Source organism: Artemia franciscana, chromosome 19 (assembly GCF_032884065.1).
Source record: "Artemia franciscana chromosome 19, ASM3288406v1, whole genome shotgun sequence".
NCBI lineage: Eukaryota > Metazoa > Arthropoda > Branchiopoda > Anostraca > Artemiidae > Artemia > Artemia franciscana.
In genome coordinates, this window is record NC_088881.1 from 35886361 (window position 1) to 35908414 (window position 22054).

At 34.6% G+C, this 22054-nt stretch overlaps 1 protein-coding gene across 3 annotated transcripts; it reads left to right on the forward strand.

The window, feature by feature from the left end:
- The first annotated feature begins 6015 nt into the window (after positions 1–6015).
- On the forward strand, positions 6016–20766 carry LOC136039617 (uncharacterized). Of its 3 annotated transcripts, none has more exons than XR_010620496.1 (3): positions 6016–6330; positions 8897–8981; positions 20585–20766. XR_010620496.1 is itself a non-coding variant. In XM_065723505.1 (2 exons), exons 1-2 carry the CDS (start codon positions 15340–15342, stop codon positions 20614–20616), a joined length of 3228 nt encoding a protein of 1075 aa, XP_065579577.1. In that variant the 3' UTR covers positions 20617–20766. The 3 variants fall into 3 exon arrangements, 1 of the variants encoding a protein (XP_065579577.1); XR_010620495.1 differs by lacking the exon at positions 20585–20766 and adding an exon at positions 19781–19814; XM_065723505.1 differs by lacking the exons at positions 6016–6330; positions 8897–8981 and adding an exon at positions 15340–18535.
- The last annotated feature ends 1288 nt before the right edge of the window (positions 20767–22054 follow it).

Here is a 22054-nt window from a genome sequence, read left to right on the forward strand (position 1 = left end):
GAACGAACACGAGGAACTTTTGATTTGAAAAAGCTAACTGCAAGCTAGAAATTCAGCATCATCACTTTACGAAAAATATGCATATCAAAAGCTGATTATTTTGTAATACAGCATTTTGGTTTTTAGATGCAGCTTATCAATCGATTTCTTTTACGAATCAGGCTCCAATCCGAAGATTCCTAGTTTTGGCTCCACTGAAGGAGCTCATTTTTTATGAATTTCACAGAATCTGAAGAATTCCGACATTTGTTTTTCTTTTTAAAGAAGCCGATGGTTTCTCATTCAATTCCTACTCGTACCTAGAGGTGCAAATTGAAAAAATTCCTATTAAAAATAATTTCGTATCTTATTTTCAACATTATTTGCTAGAATAATCAAGAAAACGTAGAACATTGAGCTTTATCGTTGGATTTTCAACATTTTTTTCGGAAATTCAGTAAAGTGTAAATATAAAATTATTTCACTGGAATTTCAAAACTAATTGGTTGGACTTATCAAAAATTGGGAGTTGCAAAGTTAACAGAACATGGAATATTAAACTCTTCTGCTGGACTTTAAATGTTTGTGGTTGGAAAGTTAAGAAATCGTTGAAGATCACACTTATTTGTTCGATTTTAAATTTCTGTTGAAAATTCAACAAGAAACTTTATTTTTGTTTCAGCAGTTGAAATTTTACTGCATTTTCTTGTTTGAAATCAATTTTTTTTAGTGTATATCTACATCTCAAGAAGTCAAAAGAGAAAACTAGGATAAAAACAGCATCAGAAGAAAAGAAAACGAATAAAAAGCCAGTTCTGCGATTCTATAGTGATACCAGTATGTCGTCAAAATCATTGTTAAAATTCACGTCTGTGGTTGCAACGCAACCCCCAAGCCTTTAGATTTTACTGTTGAACTGCAACAATTTTTTAGAAGGCTCAAACTGCGAACAGCAAATACCACACACTGACAACCATAACCGAAAGACTACTATTGAGTTCAGAAAAGGCAAGAACATTCGACTCCGAAGTTTGTTCTTCACAATATCTAATATAGAAAATGACCTTTCAACTTCAGCATTGCTTATTGGCAGGCTGAGGAGGGTCAACGCCCACCTCCATAAGTCACGAAATGGAGGGACACCAACTGGATCAAGATGGTGCAGGACCTTGACCCAGAATTCACAAGAGTCACTCGGAATTTCTCTGCCACAAACTGATGCCCAGTCAACTACCAAGAGTCTTCTCCACTGACTCTCTAACTCGCTAGTATTAATCACTGGAATAGCATCCAAAGGCAAATCACTAAATTGAGGACGCAACTGCAACAAACAAATGGTTGGAGAAAGCACTTTCAGTTTCAGCAGAGAATCAAGAGCTGGGGGCAAGCGCTTTAAAACTGCTCTAGCAGCTGCCTTGAGAAATTTGAGGCAACGCATCTTTACTTCTTCTTTTTGATGACTGGTCAGGTTAGATCTTTCAAGCTTCAAAAGGAACTCGTATCCGTAGTCAACCTGGGCTGTAGGAAGGTAATAGATTTTGAAGTCCCTATTCACTGTTAATAACACTACGGACGTGTGCAATATTCTCCGCAGAAGACTTAATACAAACTCTTTTAGCTCTTCAAATAAACGAAAGTAATCTGCGTTAGTGTGTTGGAAAAGGAGGTTAACTCCCTGGAATACGGCTAATAATGGCTTCAAGAAAACAATATATGCCTTATTTCGTTCATCAAGGTACATATCATGGAGCATTCGGGCAGTGTAGCAACGTTCCTTTTCCTTCGCTAATTGAAAGTTTGCTGTCAGCTCAGGATACTGCTTGAGTATGCGAACGACTGCTCTATATCGAGAGTTGAGACAGCAAACGGGTATTGAAAGGAGCAATAATTTTCAACGGGGTATTCTTATCGTTTTTGAGCTTGAACATTTGCTGATATGCCTCTCTTCGTAGCGGACTAACGTTAAACCACTTGTAAGTCTCTGAGAGCATAAACTCCAAAAAATCCGTTCGCTTTCTTTCCTCGAAAGTTTTGTAAAAGAATGAGAACTTGAAAAAAAATTCTTAAAAAAAATTATTCTTTGAAGTAGAAAAAGCCCAAAACAAGCCAAATTAAAAAACAACAAGCCCAGTTTCCCGCCCCAAGCCCGCAAAAAAACGCCCGCCCCAGCTTAAAGAAATAAGCCACTGGGGCTTGAAACAAGCCAATCTGGCAACACTGATTACATTTTTAATATTACAACTATAAATTACTTCTTAAATTAATGTTGTTATAAAACTGAGACGATTTTTTAATGAATGATACCAACAAAATACTGTAAATTACATGTTTTTGATACAAGCGCTATATTGTCATTCAAAGATAAACAGTCAAAGCTTGAATCAGATGAATTTGGCAAACAATATTCACTAATTAATTTATCATTTAAGTAGAAATTTGATGTCAATTGCATTTATAACGTAAATAGACTCCACATACAAATGACAGACAAAACTATTAATCTGAATCCAACATTTAGTGTACACGATTTTATACATGAATTTCAAAAATTCGACGATAAATTTTATGAACATTTTTATATATATGTTAGTTTTATAGAAATATTTTTTTTGTTATTTATTTTTGTAGAGTTTGAATTTATTTTTCTAGAATCTTATTATTAGAAATAATTCAATAAATGAAAAAGAAGAACAAAATAATAAAAAATTTATAGAGACAATAATTATTATTAAAAACTAAGCTAATACGTAAAAATAATAATTTATAATTAAAGAAGATAATGGATTAGAATATAGAGGCAAAGTTTTCGATTATTCGTATATAACTAACTATAACATATAAAAAGTTGTATAACTATTATCGGGCTCTCTATTCTTCATTGAATGAAAATATAGTCTAATATTGGATGTTTTAACGGGTGTTAGTTCAATATCTTCAACATTACTATTATCATCACAAAGTTTATGACAACAAAGTTTAAACAAAGATTGTATCTGTGGCTTTAATCCATTAAATTTTACCCATGATAATCCGTCTACGAATAATCTATCCACGATATTATTTCTTTAACAATCTCTACGTCGTCTTTATAAGCCAAATAAGTGTTTAAAAAACCAGATATTAGAATTTATTGCTAAACCTTATTATCTAATTTTGTATTAAATACTGCAGAAAATGTCTCGTATACTAATTTACCATCTTTAAATTTTAAATTGCATTTTTCAATATTATCTTTAGGAACTTCATATGCTTCAATTGTTTTGTTGCTAAAACACATATTTATAACAAAAAGAGAAATCATCAATGCAAACAGCATAATGCAACACATTAAAAAAAAGAAAAAAAAAGAAAGGAGATACAAGTAGAAAGGGAAAACTGTTTTCCTAAATTAGTGATTAATATAGACCAGCACTTGAATGAGGCCTTAACCCTACTCATCCATACAACCACATAGGTCAAACAGCATAGCCATACACAATCAACCATAAAGAATAATCCATGGACAAGCAGTCATGTCGTCAATAAGTATAAGTCGTCATTTACCAAACAATAGAAACAATGAAGACAAATAATTCAGAGGCAACAACCCAACACAAGGGCTCATCAGGAGAATACATTTTCCTATAGGGTTTCGGCACTTTAAATTCTCTACCCAGTCAAGTGTTGTGCTTACCACAGAATATCCATGGCATCCCCGTGTCAGGTATCACCCCCAAAATACATGCCTATAAAAAAAAACCAGCAAATGTAGAACAACCAAGTAACACCAAAAAAAACTTATCCTGTTAATATATTCCTCTTTTTAGCAACAATAGGTAAACTAAATGTGATAAATTTTACCAAATCACAAATATTAAAACTTTGCAAAAAACCTGAATGAACTAAACAATTATAGAATTCATCTTTGCCATGTGGCTATTTTTTTTTAAAAATTCACTCTATTAGAAACACAATTCAAAATAAATGGCGCTGCATCATCTTTTCGTGAACCTCCTCTATTAGCCGAAAATTTCCTTAAGTATTTCCAAAAAATTCTTTTGGTATTTATTTAAAAGTTTGTTATAATGAAAACTAAATTTTTTAAATTGCCAAGTTAATTTATTTGCAGAAAAACCTCTTAATATCAATTTTTGGCTTAAGATTTTACATTTATTTTTAAAATCTATATAATTACTACAAATCCTTGCATAACGAAGTAACTGTGAGAAAAATGCCGAATATGTGATATTTGAGTGTATATTACTTTCAGGGAATTGGAAACTAATCACTTCAAAATCAAAATCAACCGTTTTATTACATATTTTAAAACTTAATTTATTTTTATCAGAAATATTAATATTTAAATCTAAGAAATGATCTTCATGACCAGCGCCATGACTAGGTTCAAGAGTAAGCTCTGATGGATATATATTTTAAGAAATATCAATGAAATCCTTACTAAATTGTAAGGATTTCAGACCAAAATATCATCTAAATATTTTGTATTATTTGACAAAACATGTTTTAAATTATTTGGATTATTCTTATCCATCATATATTTATATTTTAGTTGACTTAAAAACAAGTCAGCTATAAATAGGCTCGCATTCCCCCTCCCATGGGAATTCCCACGATTTGCTTGTACAAATCGCCACCAAATCTTATATAAGTATTGTATAAAACAAATTCTAATAACTCAAAAATCATATCCAAGCTGTAACATCTCAAGTTAACTGTAGTTTTACAGCAATTTGTCCATATAGCTTTTTCAAACAGTTCGTGGTAACGAACTGTAGTAAGGAGCGACCCGGCTCAATACTAAACGAAACTCTAAAAAACGAAATCTTGGTGCTAAAAGATATATCAAAAGAATTGGATTTTTACGCTGATTTTAAGTATATAAGTTTCATCAAATTTAGTCTTTGTCATCAAAAGTTACGAGCCTGAGAAAATTTGCCTTATTTTGTAAAATAGGGGGAAACACCCCTTAAAAGTGATAGGATCTTGACGAAAATCACACCATCGCATTCAGCGTATCAGAGAACCCTACAGAAAAAATTTCAAGCTCATATCTACAAAAATGTGGGATTTCGTATTTTTTGCCAGAAGACAAATCACGGGTGCGTGTTTATTTGTTTGTTTTTTTGTTTTTTGTTTTTTTTTCCCCAGGGGTCATCGTATCGACCAAGTGGTCCTAGAGTCTTGCAAGAGGACTCATTATAACGGAAATGAAAAGTTCTAGTGCCCTTTTTAAGTGACCAAAAAATTGGAGGGCACCTAGGCCCCCTCCCACGCTAATTTTTTTCCCAAAGTCAACGGATCAAAATTTTGAGATAGCCATTTTTTTCGCATAGTCGAAAACCTTCATAGCTATATCTTTGGGGATGACTTACCCCCCAAAGTCCCTGGCGGAGGGGCCGCAAGTTACAAACTTTGACCAATGTTTACATACAGTAATGGTTATTGGAAAGTGTACCGACGTTTTCCGGGGGATTTTTTGGTTTGGGTGTGGGGTTCAGGGGAGGGGGCAATATGGGAGGATCTTTCCTTGGAGGAATATTTCATGGGGGAAGAGATATTCAATGAAAAGGGCGCAGGATTTTTTAGCATTGCTATTAAAAAGAATGAAAATATAAACATGAATTTTTTTTTAATTTAAAGTAAGGAGAAGCATTAAAACTTAAAACAAACAGAGATTATTACGCATATGAGGGGTTCTAAAAATACCTTAGCATAAAGAGCAAGGTATATAGGAGGGGATAAATACTTTGCTCTTGATGCTAAATTATTTTTAAGTAATTTCAACTATTTATTCTACGGCATTTCTGATTCAGGGGTCATTCTTAAAGAATTGGGACATAACTTAAGATTTAGTGTGAAGAGCGAGGTATTAACGAGGGGAAAAACAGTTATGATATGGAATTTTAACAAAATGGAATAATACAAAAAAAAATATGAATAATCAGTTATATTTTATTCTTAAAATAGAGATTAGAAAAATAGAGAATAGAGAATTATATAAAATAGAGAATTAGATGGCGATGATGGAGCATTTCATTTCTTTTTATCGTGGCAGCAGTAACATTACTTGCAAAAAAATTGATTAGGTTATTGTGCGCCTATATTATTTTTCTGTTAATTGGTTTCCAGGCTTTTAGAACCTTTTCCTGTTGATTAACATTTGTGAACTGGTACTTTTTGAGACTTGTCTTTGTTCTTAACGTGTTTTACTTTGTTTAAAAATCAGTGTTTACAAAACATCAGTGTAGCCTACCCCACAAAACATCTGTGTTTTGTTACATTTTGTGAATATCTGTGTTTAGTGATATTTTGCTGAGCCAATCCTGAACTACGCAGAGAAATCTTTGACCAGTAAGCAAAAGTTTTTATATTTTAATCTTTGGGCTTAGTTTAAGATTTCCTGATTAGGATATCTAAATAAAACAAATCTTGGTAGGCTAAGTCTAGACATCTTTTTCATATTGTTCAACAAATTAGCTGAACATATCACTTCATTTCTTATTTATTTTTTGGTCTAATGTGTAGATATCTTAGTGTATATATCAAGTGTAGTTAAGTGTATATATCTTTTTAGTAGGCTACTGTGCAACAAATTAGCTGAACATATCACTTCACTTCTTGTTTATTTTTGGGTCCAAATATATTAGTTATTGTGCTTAGAAATTCAATTTTAATACATTTATGGAACCTTAACAAGAATAGATTTCTGTTTTAAATTACACACGGCAATGTTTCAAAGATTTAGGCTATAAACTGTTGATTAAATCAAATGATGGAAATGGATTATACAACTTTTACACAACAAATCTACAATGAAATAATAGCCTAAGTTTTAAACTAATGTTTTAACTGTTTCCTACAGTCTAGCCTACCTAAAAGAATGGGAAACAAAATGAAAAATTTTTTAAGGGAGGCCTAAAAAAAGGCTTAGAATTTAATCCCCTAGTAAATTTATTACTTTGTACCAGAAGAGAAAAAGGTAAAATTCTAGTTAATTGACTTCTTGCTATCTCAGAAAGGGTTTAGTTTAGGAAAATGAAACTTTCAGTGATAAATCTACAGACTAAAGTATGTCCCAGGAAGGTATTTTGAAGCAACTACCTCCGTTCCTTCTCCCTCTAGAGGGCCTTGACCTTTCATGACCTTTAAAAATATGCGTGTTATAAAAGTGAAACGGTTGCAAAATAGATCTTCTGCATAATTGAAGCACAACAAAATTGTTTTCAGCATCATAACTTTGCTCAATTCCATTTTATAAGGTTTTAAAGATATGCAAATCCATTTCCTAAATTTTGAAAAAAAAACATTGATATGGCTCAAAATTCTACTCAGATAACAGGAATTGCATTTTCAGAACTAAAGGCAGAGAAAAAGCAACTGGTAACTAAAAATTAAGGTAAAATGTTGTTTTTTCAAAATTTCAATAGGTATAGACCTGTCATTTAGGCAAATTTCAGGGCCCTCTAGAGGGAGATGGAGTGGAGGTGGGTACTTTAAAATACCTTCCCGGGACATACTTTAGCCTGTAGATTTATCCCTGAAAGTTTCATTTTCCTAACCTAAACCCTTTCCGAAATAGCAAGAAGTCAATTGACTAGAATTTTACCGAGAAAAAAAAGCACTGGGAAATTTGTTTTTGCTAGTTCTCATTATAATTTACTTTGGTATTAGCCAAGACTTGGTACTATAGAAAAGGAGACATGTAGAAACAAAAAGACAATTCTTAATTTATAATATGCACAAAACATTTACCCCAAAACCACAAATGTTCAAATATTTATCCCAAACTATATTCCATGTGCCACTCTTGTTTTAAGTGTGCACTCATAAATAGAATCAGTAAAGAAACAAAAACATAAATAATATTGGTTAGCCTATGTATATTTTCAGCTAAGGGGAGGGGGTTGTGCATAGTAGAAGTTTCTTCAAAATGTGTTAGATTCAATTTTTCTACATAGGCTAGGCACATAAGTAAATATAGACCAACAGCAATTTTTTTATTAACCAAAGGTTAATATCCATCCATTAGGGAGGGAAATGAGCTAAATTAGAGATGGTCAATTATAGCCTACATATTAATCTTTGATTATTGTCTCATTTTGTCCAAAATGAGAATAATTTGCAATATTACTATTATAATTTTATCACCACAAGCCTATTATAACTGTTCAAGCCTTCTATTATCGTAGCATAAGATGGTTTTAGCAATTCTTATTTAAACTACAAAATATTTGTCATTTTTGGGGATATCTGCTGTATATCTACAGCAGATGATATCTGCTGTAGGGCAACAATAGCCTACATTTGATTTTTGGCTATATAAAAGCTGTAATATTTTATTTGATTCAGTGTATATTACAGGCTAAATTTCTTGATTTTCATAAACTTTTTTAATTTAAAATTATAATGCTGTTTTGGTATAGCTTACCTGGGACATTTTTGTTTTATATAGGCTTGAATGTTTGGATTTTTTGTGAGGGGGAGGCAGGATAAATGATGGACTGTAACAAGGGGAATGAACAAGCTCCTCCAAATATGATTTGGCTGTCAATGAAAATGTTGTGACTTGCTTTATGCAGCAATGTTTAGAAATGATAAGCTTACCATTAGTCCTATTGATGTTTGAACTGTATAATTATATTGACTGTTGAGAAAACAGTTTTCACTTCATAATATGAAGAAACGCTTTTTAAAGGTGCTTCCAGTGTGCTTCAATTCCATATTAGAAAGATTTAATTCTTCATTTTCTTCAAGGGAGAGTGTACTCATCACTTATTTTAGTGCAAATTTTACAGTTATAGTTTTTGAATTGTCAGCTTATATTCAAACTTATTGTAGTATGCAACTTTAATGCTTGAAGTTGCTTTGTGTTTAGTGTGTGGGGGATATATATTGAAAATAGTTTAAACTTTTCTAGGTTGCTCTTCTTGTTCAAGCTTACCTCAATTTTGAAGTCTGCAGAGCCTGTAATTGATTGAGCTAACCATTGTCATTTTTGAAAGGTGACAATATCCTTACAATCTTTTCTAACTTATATTTTCATGTATTTGTTCTTAGCATGAAATTATGTCATCCAGTTATGTAGTTACATTCGAAGTATTTCGTTAATAATAATTTCTTGATATAACTATTGGTATGGTAATTGACTATCAGATAATTTCATATAATCAAAATAAGTTATTTACAGCACAACTATCCATTATGTTATAAAGTTCCTTTGAATGATCTGATAATTTGAATGATAGCTGGAATTCTATTTTTCCAGATACATATCTTCCATACATTTTTATGCTTCTTCAAAACATATGTTCAATAACTTTATTCCCACTATTTATTGAGTTTTGCCATTCTTGACCAATTTTTTACTATGTTATAATGTAATCTTCAGAAAATCAACCAAGTCAGGCTTGAATATTTTGAAACAAGTTATTGTAATCAAACAATCCCCACATATAATGAACTAATATATTACCAACACTGTAAAAACAACATAAAGAATAACAACCATAGGCACATAGAAAGTTAGAGAAATGAAAGTAGATTTGCATTGTCAACATAATGAATTTTTTTTCTAATAGCCTAATTCTTGATAGAATATTTTTGCCTTATACATGCTTTTTCCTTAAGGAATAAATGTCTACTTTGTAATTTTAATTTGAGCATAAGACAACCTAAAATTTTTATTAAAGATAGTTCTATTTATTTTTCAAACATATAAAGTATTTTCATCCAAAAGGGAATTGAAATCATTTTGTTTTATAGTTTGTAACAGCATTCCTAGAACACTAAACCTATACCCCTCCCCCTGAATATTTTTGGGGTTGCAAAAGAGTAGACACAGGTTTAGGAACCACTCAAAACCTTATATACAAGTCAGGATTCTTTTATTGCTAGTTTTTCTTTGGATTATAGTCTAGAGATGCTTATATTCAGACGTTTACCTGGTATTTAAGGAGTTTATATTTTTCTTACAAAGTATATTTTTTTTCCCTTTCTGCTGTAGAAGGTGAATCACTGTCAGTTTGTAGTGAAGCTATTGGTTATTATTAAATAGTATTCGATAAAACTGTAAAAGAAAATAGGGCTTTGCTATTACAATTTGATACTATAAACCCAAACATCCATATGTTTTAATTCTTATAAGATTAAACATTTCATGTACATCACATTTGAGTAGCATCATATATGCATTGTCAGCACTCCTTTGGGTACACTGACAGCTCAATCAGTTTTAACTACACAAAATGTTTAAGTACAACAGACAATCACTTTCATATTTGTATTCAGATAAAACTATTGTAAGACAATTGTTTTAGTTTTCATTCTGTTCTTATTTTAAATTTTTTCTTTGGCAAGTATGCTGTTTAAGATTTTATGTTGTGTGGATACTTTGCTTTTATTTTCTTAGGTCTTCTTATGTTTCCTTTTTTTGTGGGTATTTTCTTTTCTAAATTATTTACAAACCTTTCTATTTGTTTTACCTTATTCTAATAATGCTAATTCTGTTTCATTTCTTTTTTTCAAGTGCTTCATCTAAAGTGATATTGACGGTTTTTAGTCATAGGTTTGGATAATCGTACTAATCATTTTCATATTTGCAGTTTTCCAGGGATTTTTTTTAGGCTTTTTAGGTTACAAATATTGTGAGAAAGAAGACACTTTCTCTTAGTCAACAGGGAATTAGACAGCAATTGCAATGGTATCACAAGAACGAAAGAAGAAACTTAGGGAGAAGGAAAGATATGACAGTCGAGCTAAACAGCTTGCTGGCAAAAAGAAGGAGTACTATGAGAAAAACAAGGATGTTCTCAAATTCAGTGCCAAACGCAGAATTAAGCAGGATGAGAAAGCAGTAGCTCTAGATAAACGTCGAGTTTTAAAACGGTATAACAATGACGAAGAGTATCGTCAAAAATGCATCAATTCATCATCAAAGCATGTGAAGGACAGATACAGAAATGATGAGGCTTATCGCCAGAGGACTATCAAGTTAGCATCAGAACGTGTGAAGGATAGCTACAAAAATGATGAGACTTATCGCTTGAGGGCTATCAAGTCTGCATCAATCAAAAGAAATACCAAATATAGAGAGAATGAAGAGTATCGTTAGAATTACGTCAAGTCATCATCAGCACGTATAAAGGCTAAATATAAAAATGACGAGACTTATCGCCTGAAGACCATCAAGTCTGTATCAATCAAGAGAAATACCAAATATAGAGATAATGAAGAGTATCGTCAGAATTACGTCAAGTCTGTATCAATCCGGAGAAACATAAAATATAGAGAAAATGAAGAGTTTCGTCGGAATTACATCAAATCAGTCTCTTGGAAACAAAGAACCAAATACAGAAATGATCAAATGTATCAAAGAAATCACATTGATAAGGTTACTTCTTACAATATGTTGAAAAGATACAGAGGAATCAATTTTTCACTCAAGGAACAGAGGAGAAAAATATCAAACAAAGTCATCAAATTCTATAAGAATTTTTACAGAAGCCGCAGGTTGACGAAAAAACATGAGGAAACATCCTCATATCACTCAACTCTGCCTGAACTCGCAATGAGATGTACACCAAAAAAAAAAGGAAAATTTATCCTTCAAAAAAGGTAAAGAAAAGTCAGAGCCAAGCACAAACCAGTGCCAAGTCTTTGGATATGTCCTGCTTCATAAGCCAGTCAAACCACAATTCGGTTCTGGCTAATAACAGGCAATCCAAATTCTTTGCGAGAAATTATAGACAAAGGTGGGCATATAGGTCCAGGACTGTAGCAAAAATGAACTCAGATTTAGAAAATTTGAATACCATCTTTGATATGTACCAAAAAAATAAGAGAAAGTATTCAATCATTGAACTTAAGCTACTGCTAGAAAAGGCTAACGCAGTCATTAACATATCATCAAATTCACTAGCAAAGCTACATGCGAGCATTCACAAGCAGTGCTCAAAATTTATGGAGCATCTACCAAAATCAGATTATGTCCCTGATGTTGAAGAACTCACCCGTGCAATGGGAAATGTCATGGAACGTTTTGTGTATAATGAAGCTTATCATCTCGAATCAGTGTATAAAATCTTTGAAGTCAACCATTGTTTGAGATGTGGTCACACTGGTGACCTTTACACTGCAATTCCAATTGACGAGGAAGGAAGAGCAGTATTTTTTGATTATGGTAATAATCAAGCTCTGGAAGTTGGTAATAGATGCTTTTGTGTAACGACAACACAAAATGAGCAAGATAATGAAACTGGGCACAGCTTTCCTAATTTTGTATCTCCTTTTCTCAAAAGGTTAGTTGAAGGATCAGAATCGCAGTCTTCTACCAAGTTTGATGATGAAGAATGGAATACTAACATACAAAGTAAAATTCTCTTTGAAATTTGCCAAAGATATATTGTAAAGGATTTGAATAAAAATACTGATGAGAGTAGGACCACCGAAAAAAATTCTGCTGTCACAAGTCGGTTGACAGACAGAAATCACCCATTTAAATGGAGACGTCACCGAGATCTCTGCAAATATGAGCCGATTGACATTGAAATGTGTCATATCCTCTTTTGTACAATTTCCGAAATGAACAAAGAAGATTCGTTAACGGATTCCCTTGTTGAATTGTATTTGGATAAATTCAATTATTGCACAAACCAGTCAATTCACCCTGACAAAATGGGACATTCAATTTATTGTCACCCACGCAATGGATGTTACAGCTTCCTTCGTGCTCTACGAGCATTGGCGCCACATTTTCCTGTTCTAGCAAACTTTGTTAGAAGCTTGTACAAGGCAATAGAAAAATGCAGACTCATTAGAGATGTGAAAACAATTAGGAGCAAAGGTTGTATTGCACAATTAAGATCCATAGTAGAAGCTGCAATTTCAAAACTGAGGATGAAAAACTTTACAATGTTTCTGGAGCCTATGCGTCCTCGGGTATCTACAGAAGAATCGGAAATTATGAATATCTTTGGGAAAAATCTTATGAAAGTAGCTGAAATAAGAGACGTTTACCCATCAGTTCCTTGTGATTGTTGCGAGCAGTTAAAACTGCCAAATGAGGTAAAAGTTCTCGGCTCTTTTTCGAAGCGAAAGGGCTTTGATTATATGACCCAAATTCTTCAAGAATAGACTTATAAGTATGTACCTAAAGAAGAGAGCGATGATTTCCAAATGTCAGTTGACTTGATGGAGTACTTATTGGAAACATTCAAGCTGTGTGAATATTGTGCAGGAAAAATGCTCTCAAATAAAGAAAATGTACGTTCTGTTGGAAATAACCTTAACGTCCAAGCAACTCCAGATTGCATCAAGAATTTGAATAAATTTGAACTGGCAATGATAAGATTTGTCATGCCATGTCTTACTGTTGTTAGACTTGGACAAGTCATGGGATCAAAAAGACCTGCAAACGAATTGACAGAGGCTCTTAAAGGAAGAATTGTATATCTACCCGTAGATGTTCAAGCAAATGCGGATGTACAACCAGACAAGTTGCTCAACATTGACAGCTTTGTGATACTTGTCAATGGTCAACCAACCTATAATAAGAATGTTTGGACAGCACTTATTGATTTAAGGAAAATACACAAAGCACTAATTTGTTTGAAAGAAAACAATATGGTGTACAGGAACATCAAAGCGTACACACTAGAGGAGTTGAAAGAGATTCTTGAGAGTCGTTTATTAGAAAAAGAAAAGGGACAAGAGCAAACTTATGAAATACCAGAGGGAGCAATATTAGAAAAACTTACAAATGATGCCAAATCACACTTAGTAGAGCATTTCTCTATACAACCACTAGACTCGTCAGTACCGAAAGACTTTATAGATGACTTCAAGAACAATAAAAACATTGAAAATGACCAATTTCAATTGAAAAGATTACATGGTTTAGGGGAGGATCTCTTTCAAGAGGAATTGGACATCAAGGCATTTCCAAATCTCTTCCCTGATGGCAAAAACCATATGCGGGACATGGCCCGTCAGTTTTCGATGCGAAATGCAGACTACATCAAAGGGCGTCTTCTTAGTAGACACCCGCAGTTCCGTTTAGACAAAAACTATCTATTTCACAACTTTCAACATCAAGAGCTGTCTTACTTTTGTAACAGTTGCACATATGATTAGGACTGTCAGGCCTAATCAAAGTGCAAAAGATTTTATGGATCGACTTCAACACAGAGACGGTGAAATGGAAACGTCAATTTTTTCAGTCCAGTCAAAAGTGAGAGGATCTCGACAATATTTTCATGCTTTGGCGGGAAAAGTCAAGTCTATGATAGAGCAAGAAGGGCCACCAACGTTATTTGTTACAGCCTCTTGTGCAGAATGGTATTCCCCAGAATTCATAAAACATTTACGTGACATCAACAGTCATGTGGTTGGTGTCGATAAAATGACACCAGCTGAATTAACAGCAATGGACCCTGTGTCTGTGGCTATACATTTTCACAAAAAATGGAGGGCCATATTCAACAACCTTATCTGTGCAAAGTTGAATCCTGTCTTTGGTAAAATCAAGGATTACTTTTGGCGAATTGAATACCAAACAAGAGGTGCTCCACATGTGCATTGCATTCTCTGGGTAGAAGATGCACCAGTCATTGGACAATCATCACTAGATGAAGTTACAAGGTACATTGATAGGATTATCACATGTCAATTTCCTGATAAACTACTGAGTCCAACCCTGCACAAACTTGTTGTCAATCACCAGATGCACCGCTGCAACAAATACTGCCAACGGAAATTCAAAAGAAATTCAGGCAAATGGATTAGTTATTGCAGATTCGGCTTTCCTCGCCCTTCTAAAACACAAACTGAAGTCCATGATGTGATTGATTGTTTGGCTCATGGGACAAACCGCCAAAAACCAAGAAAGAGGATCTATGACATTGCTCGTACAGATAAGGAGAGGTACATCAATGATTACAATCCCTCATTGTTATTGGCCAATTTGTCAAACGTAGATGTTCAATATATTGGCCATATCGGCTCCAAGTTGCCATACTATATAACAGACTACATGACGAAAGGTGAGAAGTCAGAAATTGATGAGATGTGGGAAGAAGTGAATAATGCGTACAAAGGTCTGGGCCCACGAGCAATGTCTTTTCTATTAAACTCAGTTAAAACGCGTCAAGTTGGAGCAGTAGAGGCGGCAGATAGGCTTCTTGGCCCAAAATTGTACAGTTTCTCAAGACAATTCAGATTTGTGGATTTATCGAAGGTGACAGAACAAAAAGGACACTTAAACCATTCAAGGAATTGGAAGTTATTGCAAGTAAGGATCCCCAAAGTTCGGATCTGTATGTTGCCCACTGGGTAGCTGATGTTTATCCAAATAGGCCAGAGCATATGGAACACATGAGTCTATATGAGCTGCTGTCTTGGCATGAACGCGAACGACGGGGCAATGATGAAAAAATGTTACTGCAAACAGGTTCGTTTTTTTTAAGACGACGCACTCAAAAACCATATATCATACAGCACAAAAAGGCCAATCCTTTGGAATCCGACGAGAAGAAAGAACAGTACTACGGTATGCTGTTGAAATTGTTCAAGCCATGGAGAAATGAACGCGATATTCTGGTTCATGACTTCAACAACTTTGAAACATATTGCATTGAAAGTGAAAAATATCCAGCCATGGTAGCCTATCGTGAGAAACTGGTAAATAAAACCACATGCGATGCCGAATTTGAGACAAGAGTACGCCAGCGAGCCACGGAAATTAAGGTTACTGAAATGAATGACTTAACTGATGGGCAACATGAGATTGATGATCCAAATAACGCTATACAAGGAGAGATTATTGATAGAGCAGCTGATGCTATGGAAGATTTAGTCAATGCAAATAGGCAGCTACTAGAGTCAATCACAAGTGAAGAGTTGTCAAATGACTTCCATTCCCTTAATTTAGATCAGAAGAGAATTGTAGACAGAATTATAGGCAACCTAAAAAATGGCAGCAATGATAAGCCTATCAGACTGATAGTGTCTGGCTTTGGGGGAACTGGGAAGTCACGAGTAATTAGTGTACTTAGAAGGTTCATTTGTCAGGAGTTCGTGAGGGAGGAATGTCCAGTTGTTGTTATGGCCCCAACTGGACTTGCTGCTCATAGTATAAAGGGTGTTACCATTCATCGATGCTTAAGCCTGCCAGTTGACCAGCAGACAACTGCAAAGTATTTATCGTTATCCACCGAACAATTGCTGACATTAAGAAAAACCCTTGGACGAACTCGACTATTCATTATAGATGAAATAAGTATGGTCTCGTCTCTTATGCTGATGTATATTCATTTGCGCTTGACGGAAATTAAATCTACTAATTTCCCAATGGGAAATGCCAACTTTGTTCGGTTTGGAGATTTTCTTCAATTGAGGCCTGTGTCGGCAAATCCACCGTTTATTCCTCTTACTCGTCTAGAAATCCGAAATAGACTTGGATCCATGGGATCCTTTAATCTATGGCATGAATTTGAGTATGATGAGCTGACAATCAACATGAGGCAAAAAAATGACAAGCCATATGCGGATACACTTGCAAACATAAGGCTTGGAAATTGTGAAGAACATCATCTCCAGTGTCTTTCTACACGGAAATTTGGATGCATGTCGCGAGCCACCTCAGAAGAAATTATCAAATTATATTGTCATTTGTGTAAGGAAGGGAAAGTGCCGGTTATTTTGATGCCCACAAACGACGACTGTAGGCTAGTAAACAACACACTGCTAAAGGAAACGAGCTCGAAACATGTTACACTGACTGCCATTGATTGTCTTTCTTCGGTGGTCAGAAATAAAAGAATTGAAGAAGAAGCAGCAAAAAGTGTTTCAAGCTTTGCAGATGACTGCAAACGAACAGCTGGTGCATTAACAACATTGGTATTATCAATTGGTGCACGAGTAATGCTTCAAAGAAACATTGCAGTGGATAAAGGCTTAGTAAACGGATCCATGGGCTACGTCAAAGAGTTTAAAAGTATACCATCTAGTGAAATAGTTAGTGTTTTGGTACAATTTGATGGTCAAGATCAGTTGACAAGCATAGGCCGTGCTACAGTTCGATTTGAAGCGCTCAAAGAGGTCTATTATACTAGAAAACAGTTTCCATTGCAACTAGCATTTGCAATTACTATTCACAAGTCTCAAGGCCTCAGCTTGGAATGTGCTATCGTCGATGCAGGAAGTCGTTGCTTTGGACCGGGGATGATTTATGTTGCATTATCCAGAGTTACCACTAGCGCAGGGCTGCATCTTGTGGAACTTGATCCAAGTAAAATTATTGCTGACATGGAAGCAATCATAGAGTATAATCGTCTTAGGAGTAGTTATAGACCTGACCTTCCATTATTGAGAATCATCCAAACGCCCACAACTAATTTGAATGAGGACGTCGTGGAAATAGGTAGCATAGGAAATATTTATCTGAAAAGGAAGAAAAATGTCGAACATGCAATCATTGGAAAAGGGGAAAAAAGAAAGCCAGCAATAGAAGATTCGTTTTCAAATAAGACGAAAAGCCGAAAAACAATGTCCATAACAAATGAAGTAAGATCAAACGCTACGATATTGCCAACGAAAGGTGATAGCGTTATCCTAGGTATTGAAGGCAACAAGAAACGTTCCAACCAAAAGCAGCTCTACCAAAGGGGTATTGGTGCAGGAAGGAAAGGTTTCCAAAACAGAGATGGTGTTTCATGCTATGCAAACTCTGCAGTTCAGTGCGTTTTCAGCTTACACAGAATACTTTTTGATATGCTGCAAAATTCACAAGGCAACGTTGCAACTGAAATTTTACGGCTAGCAGTGTCGTCCCTTGACAAGATAGAGTCAACAGTCCAGCTAAGATCATTGCTGCCGACTGTGTATGGATTTGCTGAGGACGAACAGCAGTCACTCTGCGAGTTTTGGGAAGCTTTGTTTAGAAGTATGGATGAAGAAAACTCGGAAACAAGCACAACAACTGCCCTCAGTCCTCTTAGTAGACTATTTCAGTTCACGAATCATAAATTTTTGGCTTGTCACCGCTGTAACTGGAGCCAAATAGATGATAATATGACAAACGGAAAAGTGTGCTATTTTCCAGTTCCAGGAGTTCTGAATCCCGATGTACCCGCTCATGAAGAGGTTGTTGAGACATCGGACATTCAATTTAGTGAAGTGTTAAGTCCATATCCTGTTGGAAAATTTTGCCCAAATGAACATCAACTAACATCACACACAGTTTTTACTGAAATGCCGCTGTTTCTTGCGATTAACTTGGACAGGAGTGCAATGGCACATAAAATTACGAGAAGAATAATTGGTTTTGAGCCAGATCACATTTTGTTGGAAAGCACAATGAGTGAGGTAATATCAGACGTTAGCTACAATGATATCGTCGTATCTTTGGAGCGATATAGAGCTATTGCCATTGTTGTTCATACAGGTATTAATTTCAACTCTGGTCACTATTACGTTTACAGGCGAACGTTGGAAGGCACATGGTGTCTCTGGGATGATTCAAATGTGAAAGTGATGGGAAAGCAAGCAATGGACTGCTCAGGTATGACTTTTGCTGTTCTTCAAAGATGTAGCTAATCTTTTTTTGTCTATGTTTTAATCTAAATTATACATAAATGAAATATAACATAAGGGATCATATTTTAAAGTGATTTTAACTTGTTTTTTTTTCAAGTTTGGAATTAAAGTACACTTAAGTGAATTCTAGCTTTTGCACTAAATACTAACATCTCAGAAACATTCACCTGCTTCTAGTCTCTCTCTAGATACTTCATAGAAAATTATTATTTTTTATTTTTAAATCAGTAGGGAATTTATATTGATTTTTTAGACAATGTGGTAGTATAAACTAAAGACTGAAGTAACATTTGTATATGAATGAACTTTACATTGGTTTAAAATGAAAATGCTGGTTGGTTAGATACACTAGAAGCTGGAATCATAGCTGATAGTGAACCAAAGGTACACCAGCATACCAGGAAAACCTGACGTGGAAGCCTTGTACCTGGGCACCACAAATAAGACTGCTGGCTGGTTACATACACTTGAAGCTAAAATCTTAGCTGATGGTGAACCAAATGCACGCCAGCACACCTGAAAAACTTGGTGTGGTAGCCCTGTGCCTTGGGCACCACATTATGGATTTGACCCGGGTTAGCCTGGATAACAAATCCATACATTTTTCTCCCCCGGTGCATCTTAATTCATTCCATTTCGAATTTTAATTTGGAAATTGTAATGCAATTAGGATCACCATCAGCGACGCCTCCTCGTTGGCGGGGGAGGGGCAACATAATGGAGTTGAACATATTATCCAATAGTCACAAGCAGGTGCGCGTATGTTCTCCAGTGTTTTCACGTGGAATCAAGCTTTGTTTAAATAATAGATAAATTTTGAATTCGCTCCACAAATATCGAACATAATGGAGAAAATATGGGCATTCACATTGAATTTGAGAATTTTCATATTCAGAGTGAACGGACGCGTCAACATGCGAAACTTGGTTCTCTAACACGTTTCTAATGTGTTAGTCTTTTCAATTGTTTTTTTTTAGAGGCCTGACTCAATAATTTTAAATAAAATTATGATTTTTTAAATGGAGAAGTTGTAAAGCATTGAATAGCTGTGAAAAATGTTCACAACAAAATGTTGTGAAAACAACATTTACTCCTTTACATTATTTGGGGTGTTACGAATTCATCAACGAAAGTGTTTAACTCCATTCTGGCAAAGTTCGCTGAATTAAACTGATTTCTTAGTTGTTTATAAACTTACCTCTACTTCTAGGGTGCAACTTCGATTTGGCTAACACAGGATGACTTAATAATGGCCAACTGAGGTCAACTGTTGAGATATCCGGGGCCCGAGATTACTCAAACATAATTTGGAAATCATAATTTTAAATATAGCCTTATTGCAATTCTCATCTGTGCACGGTTAATTATACATATTGTTTGTTTTGTTTTGTTTTTTTAGCTGAAATAATAAAACCTATTAATTAAAATGTATTTAAGGAAACAACCAATGCGTTACTGTAGAATAGTTAATATTATTGTTTTACGCTACTTTTTTTTAAACTTTTCAACTTTGTGCATATAGTTGAAACTATTTTCAACGCTTTCTGTACTATAAGAATGTTTCTTTTAATTTGAACTTTGATAATGGTACTTTAAACTTTTTCCTGTACTTTAAATTAATTTCATAAAATTAACTTTAAAGGAACCTTATGCTTCAGTAGTTACTCCCAACGAATTGGACATTAAAATTAACGTTGAAAATTTTCAAACTCATATGGAACCGTCGTCCCCACCAACGAAACTTTGTTGTCTGACACGTTCCTAGTGATTTAGTCTTTTCAAATGTCTTTTTTAAAAGGCCTAAGTCAATAATTCTAAAGGAATTTATAATTTTTTCCCTGGGGACATTGTAAAGCATTGAATATAATTATATATTGATTTAAACCGTATTTACTCCTTTACAGTTTTCTGAACTGCTACGAATTCATAACCGAAAGTGTTTAACTCCATTCTACCAAAGTTCGCTGAATCAAACTAATTTCTAGTTCTTTTATAAACAGACCTCTATTTCCAGGGTGCAACTTAGAAGTCGCTACCACAGGATAACTGTAATTGACTTAATAATGGCCAACTGAGGTCACATGTTGAGATATCCGGGGCCCAAGAGGGCTGAAACACAATTTGCAAGTCATATTTTTAAATGGTGCATTATTGCCATTCTCTTTAGCGTACTTTAGAATATAAATGATGCTTGTTCTGTTTTTGTTTTTTTAGCTTAAAAATATAAAACAATTTCATTGAAATGTATCTTATGGAACAACCAATGCGTTACTGTGAATAGTTCATATTATTGTTTTAGACTTCATTTTTTTAATTTCAAACGTCCTGAATATAGTTGAAACTACTTTCAACGCTTTCTGTATACTATAGAAATGTTTTAAAATTTCGACTCAATAATAGTACTTTAAATTACATTTAAACAACCTTTATGCTTCAGTAGTTGTTGCTAAAGAGTTGGGAGAAAAGACAAACTTCAGCAATAAGACAGAGGTTTTTACGAGGGAACCCTCATGTACATAATAAAAACTTTAAGCTTTATGCAGGGAGATTTCACATTGAGAGGGTTTTTTGGGGAGGAGAACTTCCCAGAGGTAAATTTACACGAGTGGACGAGTGGTGTTGCCTTAATATATATATATATATATATATATATATATATATATATATATACTAGCTGTTGGGGTGGCGCTTCGCGCCACCCCAACACCTAGTTGGTGGGGCGCTTCGCGCCCCCAAGCCCCCCCGCGCACGTAAGTCGTTACGTGCCATATTAGTTACGCGCCATTGTAGTTGTGTCCCTGTGTCCCACCTGTGAATAGAGATAGATATAAATATATGTTTTTAACTACGTAAAACATGCGAATATACAACATTCTTCGCTGTCCCATTGTCTGTGCATATAAATAGATTGTCAGGTTTACTGACTCTTGAACATGCAACATATAATTGTCCATGGGAAAAACAATCCGTATTCAGATCTATACCTCATTATTCTAATGATGTGTCCCTGTGTCCCGGTCGTCATTTATATTCCCTGTGTCCCGGTCGTCATTTGTGTCCCGGTGTCCCAGTTTGTAATTTCTCTTTGAGTGTCCCGGTCGTCATTTATATTCCCTGTGTCCCGGTCGTCATTTGTGTCCCGGTGTCCCGGTCTGTACTTTCTGTTCGAACAATCCCTGTGTCCCGGTCGTCATTTATATATCCCGCCTGTGCCCCCGGCGTCCCCATTGTAGGTTCTTCAGTCATTTTACAATTAAACATTTTTCCGTGAACAAATGTCTTAAATTCCGTTAATGACGTCACCGTCAAAGCAAAAATGACGACAACTAATTTCATGACGTCAGCCGACACAGAAACATGACGTCACCTGATCCACAGATTCACAGACAGACAACTTATTTATATATATATATATATATATATATATATATATATATATATATATATATATATATATATATATATATATATATATGCATATATG